Raw genomic sequence first — 10,090 nt, 5'->3', positions numbered from 1 at the left:
AAATACACTTCCACAAGTAAAGAAAGCAATACATGTGTGCCATGCAGGAAATGACAGGAAAGGTAAAGCCCTAGTGAAAACTGAGAACACCTCTCCTGGACTGTATCATTTTACCTTCCTCACTTGCTTGTGTTCCCAGATGTGTGGAATGAGCTTGGATAGATTTAGGGTGTTGTCTTTGAGATTTCTGGTGTGAAAGACACATAAACAAACAAGGCAGAGCACTCCCAGCACACCCACACAGGGACTGATGATTGCAGTTGAAGAAAATATATACAGTTGTTATAATGTGTATTTTCGAATAATTCCTCTTATCACATAAAATAAGACTGGGCTTATTTAAATGTCATTACTATATGAAAGTTCAAAACCATTTAGAACTCCCAGAAAAAAAACTTCCCCTGACAGAATTAAGTTGGAGAATATGACCAATCAAGTAATTGTCTGAAAATAAACATTAGAGCGGTTACAGTGTACAGAAATGTGGAAACGTGTTTGTGCCATAAATCTTTTACCAATTCGTAATGTTACTGAAATAATTGTTTTAAACTCAACACATTAAATTTTGATTGCCTACAAGGCACAAGTTATTTTACCTTTTCCTATGAAGGTGCTCGAAATTTAGATATATAGAAAGATGGGGGGAAATAGTGAGAAAACAGAATACACAATGAATGTAGAATTCAAAACTGCTTTTGAACCCTTGCCAATACTGTATAAAAATTTGCACTTTCATAATTAATGAATGACCTTTCCTTCCTTGACCTAGATTTTAGTTGTTTGCAACAAATGAACAACGGAAAAAAAAATCACTTGAAGTCAGCAAAGCCAGCACAGCAGCTTCCATAAAACTCTTTGCCAAACTGATTAGATTTGCAGTTCACTCACTAAGCCTGCCTGGTCATGGCATCATCATGCAATGAATCTTTTCATTGAATAAAACTAGGATTTCAGAGGAACTAATTTTTGTTGTCTGAATACTTCTGTAGTACTTGCTTAAACATGAAATTGTTTCTGATTAACTCATGTGTGAGCAGTCTTATCCTGAAAAAAAAAAATCCTTCCTGTTGAGTCTAATGTAGTTGTTTAATAATTAAACAGAAGCGGTTAATTGGAAAATACTGCATATGCAGACAATCCTCAGTCTTTTTCCTTTGATGGCTATAAATGGTTCAAGGTTGAAAAAGAAGTAGTATTTAAAAAATTCTTCCTTGGATAACAGATTGTCTTAATTTGTTGATTTTAGTTTCTTAATTTGTTTGACTAAATGAGAAAGTTAAAGTATCTGATAGTTTTTTTTCATATAAAATGGTATAGGTAGATCAGCATGAGGGTAGAAGAATCTTTTGTCTCTGTACAAAACTTATGAAGCTCAAGAAATTAAAGGTTGCATTGCTCAGCAGGGAGCTTATGAGAACTGCATTGTGTCCTCAGCCTCCACATAACTGCTATTCATATCCAGGCAAAGCAGGGAGACAGAACAGCCTGCTTTTCCCTCACTCAGTAGCTTAGATCCTCAGTGGTCTGGGCCTTTACAGACTTAATTTAGGATTTTTTTTTAACAACCTTTGCATAATTAACATTTTCATCATTGTGAGTGAGTGTGTTAACAAGTGAGATTTTATATAACAAAAGATGGAATTTGCTAATTATGGATTGATTTAAAAAACTATGATTAATTAAAGCTATATATTCTCCAGAAAAGAAATAGTTTTAACTGGTGGTAATCCAAAAGAACTAGAAAAAGATTCCTGTGGTGCTCAAGTCTGCCTGGTCTAATTAATTTTTTAGAAATTGGGATGTTAATCTAAAGAGAAAAGTGAATACGTTTGTTAATTTATTTTTGTTAAAAAAAAAAAAAGAAAAAAAGAAGACAGATGTTTTCTCTTAGCAAAGAAAAAGTAAAGGAAGTAGAGGAAGCATCTTTCTGAGACTGCTAGATTTAGACCTTAACCAGAGAAGCAGCCTCTGCTGGGTCTGTCTGCAGCTGTCTGCAAACCACGTTTAAACGTGTCTAGACCACAGGTCCTTTTGAATCAGTGGCAGACACAGTTTGGTTGGCACATGCAAACGAGGTGGCACTAGTATTGAAATAGTAGAATTTTTAAAGACAGTGGCTGTAGAAAAATTTAAATCTATTAAAAAAAAAGAAGTTGGATTTCTTTGAATGGTTCTTGTGAATCATTGGAAGCCTCTGCAATCTGACAGAGCTTTACCTCCCCCGTGGAAGCCAAAAAGCCAGCTGGCTGGCCTCACAGCTGGGTCTGATCCAGGACTGATGGGAAGACAGGTGTAACAAGTGTGGAAATGACCAAGCAGCTGTTTCCACTGGTGCTGGGGGTCTCAGCTGTGCTGTTGCAATAAGCTAGTGACCTACAGACCAGAGTCCTTGAGTGACTGGAGTTCCTGATTTTGTGTGTTGCAGATTCTGTCCCACGGCCAAGTCCTATCCAGCACCCAGTGCCGATCTTGGAGGTAAGTGCTATCAAGGTTGTGTGGAATTGTGTTCTGGGTGATGGCTGAAGACTCTTTAGTCAGGTCTCTGTGAGCTAGGAGAATGAAAGTGTCCTGAACAATAATCCTTTCTGGCTCTTGATGGGGTTAAAATATGTCCTGTGAACGTTTGTCTTGCTTTCAAAGTTCCTGGGGAGAATCTCCAGGGAGATCCTGTGAATAACTTGCTTGTAAACCTTCTCTCTTCCCTCCCTGCCAACACCTACCCAAGAAATACCTCGTTTATCTTTTAGATCTCCTCTGCTTGCTTGTAAGCCATCGTTGGCTGCTTTGGTGCAAATTAGTTGAAGATGCATGTTGAGGGAGAGTTGGCTAGAACTGCCCAAAGGTTTGCATCTGGCATCAGGTTGTCTCTACACTGGTGAAAAGTTCTACAAGAGAGGTAAGATTTCATGTGTAGGACATATTGCAGATCAAGGAAGCATGAATGGTATAGATGGGTCTGGGGTACAAGTTTCAGCTGTGGTAATGTAGCTTTGGGCATATAAATGTCTCTCAGAGAGCAGTCTTATTCACAGAATGGGGCTGCAAAGCTGCCTATGATGTGCATAATGGTGTTTCAGCTTCATCTTACCTTATGGTGAGGCAAATCTTACATAGTGGTATATGTTACTAGTGAACTAAAACACAGGCATACATTCAAAATCACTGCAATTTTATGCCTTAGTTATAAGTAATTTTGAAGGCACATCTTTATTCCTTCCATAGAAGTCCAAACTATGGGTGCTTGATTCCCATTTGTCACCAGTGTTTGTCTGATCTCTGCTCAGCTGCCCTCATAAAGAGCCTCCATGTATGTTTACATAGATGTTTACTCTCCAAACAGTTCTCGTCATTCTGAAACTACTTAAGGAATGTACCTGACAACTTGGGTGGAAAAACATTCTCTAGATGTAAAAGACTGAAAGAACAGTGCAGTATACAGTGTGTGCTGTACACACTGGTCTTAGTGTTCACCAGAATTCCAGGTCTGGACTGAAACATTTCTTTTGACTCATATTTTTATTTGTGTAATACTATGTCTACCAAGGTAAAATATTTTGACATTACAAGCAAGTAAAGAATGGCGGAATGTCATCTTGTTGTTTTAGACATCAAAAAGAAAAAAACAAGAGTTATTAGGAACATAGTAACATCTTCATTTGGAAATATAGTTTAAATAGAGCAACTAGTAAAAAAGCTGCATTTTGGTAACCTTTCTGGAAAGATAGTAAAGAGAAAGAGACTGAGACATTCTTCATCTGGTTATAAATGACATAAATACAATTAGTGTTATGTCTGTGTAAGTCAGAATACCAAGTGTATGAATATAACTATTTTAATGCTCTGGGTTTAGACTGTTAAAAGCAAAACATTTTGCTTACGTGGTGTTGAGCAGTTTATTTCACTTACCATTCTAAGCCTCTTTAATTCCTGCGCTGCTGTGTGCTATTCCTAATGATTGTTAGGGAACCAAGCACAGCTATGAGGATATACTGCCAAAGATAGCCTGATAACCTAGCTGCATAAAAATTCAGGTGTTACTTGTAGCTGTTAAGATGCATCTGTTCAATAAAAGTAAATAACTTTTCTAGAACATGCAGTTCTAGCAACAGTATGCATATTGTGTTCAGCAGAAACCATCCAACTATTCAGGCTACTAATGCTTAAATCTAGTTTATATTTCTGAATTGAAACAATGCTGTATCTTTGGAACTTGTATAGTGAACCAAACGAAACCTTTTTGGTAGTATCGTTTTTTTCATCGGGAATTACATAAATTAAGAAATTAAGAAATCAAGCATTTTTTAAAAGGAAATGGGATGGGGATGTTTGCATGTTTTGTCTTATCAGGACCATTTGATGTGCTGTGTTAAAGCTGCACAGCTGAACATCCACAAATTGTGTACTTCTTTGTGTAGTATATTGTTGATATAAAAGATAGAATTTCAGAAATGTAAAATGTTGTGCCTTGCCTTCCTTTTAGGGAAACCTTAAAATGTCTTGCCAAGCTCTAGCTTGTGCATTCCACCTCTTTTATTTTCCAGAAATTAATTTTTTTACTTTGTAATTAGCTATATGGTTGTATAGAGGAGGAAAATATTGCCGGCAGTCATGTGCATGTCTACACATTGAGGCTTGCTCAATATGTACACACAGCATGGAAACGTCTTGTAGCCCTTCAACTGAGTATCAACACACCATTAATGAGCAGACAGTTTGAAAACTCAGCAATAGCAGAGTGTTTGTTACAAAAAAAAGAGAAACTGCTTTGATCTTGCCGTTGCATTTCTTAGAACCGCTGTGTTATTATGCATAAGAGAGTGTTCATGTTTAATTGGTAATCATACCTAATCTTTATATGGTCCCCCTTTTTACCAGGATTGTACAAAAGAGGAATTCCTGAAGTATGTGTTAGCTACAGATAACTCACAGCATGTTTGTTTTGGAGGAAGAGCAAAGGAAGGAAACTGACATATTTGTAAAACCTTTTTTTTTTCTCACTCCTCATCTAGAGCAAATGAAAATAGTACGAAATGATGAGAGACAATCCAAAGTAATTCTAAGCTCTTCGTGTACAGTTTTGCTCCACCTTGTATACACTCTATTTTTGTTGGTTTTGCTATGGTCCCTTGAGACAAGTATTAATGTTACTGTGTCTTGGACTGCTTGTTACTGCCTCTGGAGATGAGAAAATTCTGTCTTCCCTCAGCAATCTCTGTGGATATCAACAAACAGGTACAACGTGCTCAGGCAGTTCTGGTTAAAGGGAGGGGGAGCAGTTAGATAAACCTAATATGCCAGTATCATTCAGGAAGCTCTGGATGAAAGTACTTCTGTGACTTCTTTCAAGTTATGGAGTACAGGCATTACTTAAAAGTAACTATAGTTACTGTAAGAGTATTAGAAGCATGCAAGTTTTGATTGTCCCAAAAGGCAAACTGCTAAGACTTTGGTACAGATGTCAACACTGTTATAAAGGACTTGTTTAAATTAAATCCACTAATTACTGCAAAATACGTGGATTGTAGTAAACCGGCTTGTAATTAGTCTGGGACCCTTCCCTCTTCAAGGTCCTTCAGTGAAACTAGGGCAGGATTTATTCCAGTACAGTTTTCTGCTGTGGCAGTGATTGAACACTGGATTAAGACTTTGAATGAGTTGGGCATGGAGGAGCAAGCAGGGAAGGACTCTATTAGCCATAAATATCTGGGAACTTAATTTCACAAAATGCTTTGCTTACAGATTAGATACACATTTCTGATGCATTTTCTTCCTCTCTTTTGATCAAGGGTGTTTTGGACTTCAGCCAAAGACTTGTCTATACACGGAGCTATCCTAGAATAATTACTCTGGAAAAAGTAGCTTGGATTAACTTTGTGGGAGCAGAGTATTGTTCCAGAAGGAGTTATTTGGAGTATCAACATATTTGAGTGCTCTGTCTCAATTGCTCTTTTCTCAGCTTCTCTGGAATCTTAGCTTCTCTATTCATACCCTGGATATCAGTAGAAAAGAACAACTGAGTATTGTCATGCTGCTTGGAATTTGTGAGGTTTTAAACATTTGCATCTGCTTCCCAAAACCAGAGCACTAAACCAAGATTCTGTTCAAAACCCAAAACCTCTCTCTCCCCAGAGTGGATGAAGTTGATAAGGTATGCTTGCAAATAACCTTTTGGAGTTATGGGTGAAAGCATAAGAGAAAGTGACCTGAGATCCAAACCAACATATTGTTTTTAAAAAATTAAAAGGTAGGAGTAAGAAATTTTCAGATGTGTTCAGAGATAGGAAATGCTGGAGGAGGAGATTCAGATAGTTTTCAGCCTCTGTTTTCATGTGCTCTGTGAAAGTCTGGAAACCAGTGACACTTTTTCTTTTTTTCTCCTTTTTTTCTTTTTCTCTTGCATGTGTTGTTTGGGGAATACAGACTGAAAAGTGACAACATGCTGTCCATAGTTCTGTATCAACCTTGGCACACTTGAGCAGTGTGTTATGCCCGTGGTCCGTACCCGGACCGACCTGATGCCGCTGAGCAGCAGCCGGACCGGTATGAGCCGCCGGGGGACGCGGTTCCATGTCTCAAACACGTCCCGCCCCCCGCCGTGGGAGCTCTGTGCCCTTTTCCCCAGCGGTACGCGGGGGCTGCGGCCCGGCCCTCACCTGCGGCCGTCACCCGCCCCCGGTCCGGCTTCACTTTGTGTCGCCAAGGGCAGAGACATCCGAGGCCGGGGGCGCGGCAGGCGGGGAGCCCCCTGGGCGCCCCGGGACGCGGTGGGCGACTCACGGGCGGGGCGACGCCCTCGGCTGCCCCTCCCAGGGGCAGGGGCCCGGCCCCGGGGACATTTTGTGCTGTGCCGGGGGCCGGGCACCCGCGGAGGGCGGGGCGGGGCGGGCCCGGCGCGGCACAGCGAGCGCGCTGAGCGCGGCGAGCGGCGGCGGCAGTGGGAGCAGGTTCCTGTGCCGGGCAAGAGCAGATGGCGGCCCTGCTCCTCCTCTACCTGCCCTTCCTGCCGGGGCTGGCCGGCGCCTTCAACCTGGACACGGACAATGTGATCAGCTGGAGCGGGGAGACGGGCAGCCTCTTCGGCTTCTCCCTGGCCATGCACCGGCAGCTGCAGCCTCAGGAGAAGCGGCTGTAAGTGCACCGCGCCCCGCCCGGCCGGGTCCCGAGCCGCCTGCGGGTACCCTCCCACCTTCCACCGCAGGGAAACTTCCCCTGGCGGCGGGCCGGGGTCGCCAGCCCCCGCGCGGTGTGCGGTGGGCGGCGAGAGCGGGGCCGGGCGGCGGCGGGGCCCTCGGAGGAATGGGGCAGCACCTGCCGCGGGGCGCTGCGGAGCCGGGGCAGCGGCGGGGCGAGGGGCCGCTCCCGCGCCCCGGGGAGCTGTGGAGAGCCGGGGCTAGAAAGGGGAAGCTGGGAGCCCTTCCCGCCGCAGCGCTCTCGTGCGCGGGCCGTGCCGACACGCTGCAGCCCGGGGCAGCGGGGATCTGCTCCCCCGCAGCCTGCCCGCCCTCTCGGGTTTGTTCTCCCTGTGCATACCCGGCCTCCGGTAACACGGGGTCTGCTGGTCAAGACGGACCCTGCCCAGGAATGCAGATGAGAGGTGATACAAAGAAGTCAGGAAAAATAAGTCGGTGCTAGTGGCATATGTGTGAAACTTCTTTTGGGAAATTATGAAGGCAAAATAAGGCTCCTGTGTACATCTTGGGCATCCTTGCTGCTTTGCGTCCATAGCGGAGCAGTGCTGGACCCCACCCCACCCTATCCAGTAGTGCTAGATGGAGTGTGAGTATAAATAATTGTTGTTAAATAAATGCCCCCTCCTGAAATACTTAGTTTTAATTCAAGGCAAGATACGCCTATTATCCATATAGAGTTAACAAGAGAAGGAAGCTGTAAAGAAATAGTATTCTTCGTAAAGTTAGGTGGTAAATTGAAAAATCCTGTGGGCTCATTTTGCTCACACTTGCATTCTTATGTAATTTCATAAAAATTACAGTATATGGAGGAGTATAAATCGCGTATACCCATGTTTTATTTTCCATCTAGCAGATAAAATTACCTGTAGCATCCTGAGGAATGAAATGCAAATCTGTGAACTCCTTTCCAGAGGCCTTCATCTTAATTCTTGACAGGATTATGCTTGCATAGGTCTCACTTTAGTACTACCAAGAAAGCAGTGCCTGAAGCTTGTTAGTCTCCTGTTGTATTGTCAGTACTGGCAGAATGAGTGTGTAGGAATATGCAGGCAGCCAATTACTTAGAAGAAAGAAACAGCAGAAACACAAGGACAGTCACAGTATTCAAGCTGGTATGTGCTATTTGGCTGAAATGCCTCAGCGATTATTGGCATGAAAGTTCTGTATTGTATGTCTAGTAAGTGCTTCCTCGGGCAATCCAGTGTGGGGAAAGAGCAGAGCCAGATGCTATCTGCCTTGACATGGCTTTCTGAATCCAGGCTTTCATGAGAAGCAAGGGTCTCTAATAGAGACAAAGCCAGACTAGACAAACTGCGTTTTATGGTGACATGTGCTTCTGAGTAAGAGGTGTCCTGGCCATTTTTCAAATCCACGAATTTTAGCATAAAGAACTGGAATGCTACCCTGGGTAGCTGCTGGGTAGTATGCTTGGAATGAAACCTTTTATGTCAAATAGGCATATTGTAATCACTTTGGACAAAATTTTTTCTGTCTATAAGAGCAGTAGTGTGTGGCTTTAAGAGAACAAGACATTCAATATGCTGAACTGAAACTATCTTTCTTAGGGACTGAGCTGTGAGCTCACTTTGTGTGGGTTTTGTCTTCTGAAAAAGGAGGTTTGGTGGGGAATCTTGAAGAGAAGCCTTCCATGTTACACTGCATTTTTAGATCAGATAAAAGTGAGCTAGGTTGAGCTAATACCAAAGGATTTGTGTGGTGTTTTCCATGGAAGCCTCATGCAGTTTCTCAATGGATTGACTCTTCATAGATGGAACAAATGGTATCTGCTGTCCAGATATATGGCAAAGGTAGAAAGTTACAGGAACAGAGGTCATGCTGAGGTCTGCTGCTGAGAAACAAGTATGTCTAATGCTTGCATGCTGCCTGTTACCTGGAACGGCAGGACTTGGGGTGCAATACCTCTGCATTCCCAGATTCATTTTGGTCTGTCTTACCTCTGCTGCAAAAATGGATTTATGTACAGCTATCTTTTAGATAGAAGTATTTATTTTACCCCTTCTTCTTGAATGGATGCTAGTTTCAAAACTCTGTTACATTTAGAGTGTGAACAGTGTTAAGTAGTTGCCAAAAACCACAGGAACTCCAATTCATACTGAAACGTAATTAAAAGTGATACTCGAAATCTCATCTGGCTTTCAAAGAAACCTGTCAGCTTGAGCACCTTTCTACCTCTCCAGTTTTACAAAATTAGAAACAGGTTGTCATAGACATGTGCAAGATCAGTCCATCTTTGGTAAAACAAGAAAATGGGAGAAAGTTAAATACATTGATTCTATTCAAGGGCTAATGGCTTGGAGCAAGGCTTGGTAAAACAAACAAAATTATATGTAATTTTTCTCTTCCCTCACTTAAGCATTTGTTAAGTGAAATGGTTCCCTCTTCCTCCCACAGGATTACTCAGTGTTAATCATTACAACAATTGTCTGTAAAGATGAGGGTGGAGAATATCTAGGAAGTGTGACAAATAAAGGTACAGGTGAAATAGCCTTTGATTAAACATGGTATTTGCTTTTGATCATCTTTTTTTCTTAGTCACAGAATACTGTGGGTTGCATATTAGCTTTGAATGGCAAATTAATTTATTAGTATTAGCTACAAATGTCATGTTTGCTAATGAGGAATTATGTAACTTTCAACTTTATGAACTGTTCAATTCCTTTGACATCAGTTGTAAATAGTACTGAGTGGAAAGTTATGGACTAGTAACAAGATTTTGCTTTTTTTTTTTTTGAGTATCTTCAGGTTAGAAGAGTTGGAAAGTTTGTCAGATGGAGAGAAGCGTTAGTTTATGGTGCCTGAATGTGCACTCGTAATGGTATGTGGATGTGAAAGCTGAACACAAACTTTATGTGCATTGTGGAACATTAATGTTGGAGGTA

At 41.9% G+C, this 10,090-nt stretch overlaps 1 protein-coding gene across 5 annotated transcripts in view; it reads left to right on the top strand.

Annotated features, from left to right (window-relative positions):
• Nucleotides 1-2,753: 2,753 nt before the first annotated feature.
• ITGA6 (integrin subunit alpha 6) overlaps nt 2,754-10,090 on the top strand; it is a 45,433-nt gene continuing 38,096 nt past the window's right edge. For 4 of the 5 annotated variants that reach the window (XM_088168038.1, XM_014880167.2, XM_014880168.2 and 1 more), the window contains exon 1: nt 6,903-7,128. In XM_088168038.1, coding sequence (XP_088024164.1) covers nt 6,968-7,128 — 161 coding nt within the window. In that variant the 5' untranslated portion in view covers nt 6,903-6,967. Of the gene's footprint in view, nt 2,897-6,902; nt 7,129-10,090 lie in introns of those variants that run through there. The other variant, XM_088168039.1, reaches the window with a different exon arrangement.

This window comes from Sturnus vulgaris, chromosome 7 (genome assembly GCF_052056855.1).
Source record: "Sturnus vulgaris isolate bStuVul1 chromosome 7, bStuVul1.hap1, whole genome shotgun sequence".
Classification (NCBI taxonomy): Eukaryota; Metazoa; Chordata; class Aves; order Passeriformes; family Sturnidae; genus Sturnus; species Sturnus vulgaris.
This window is presented reverse-complemented; position numbering and strand designations above follow the sequence as displayed.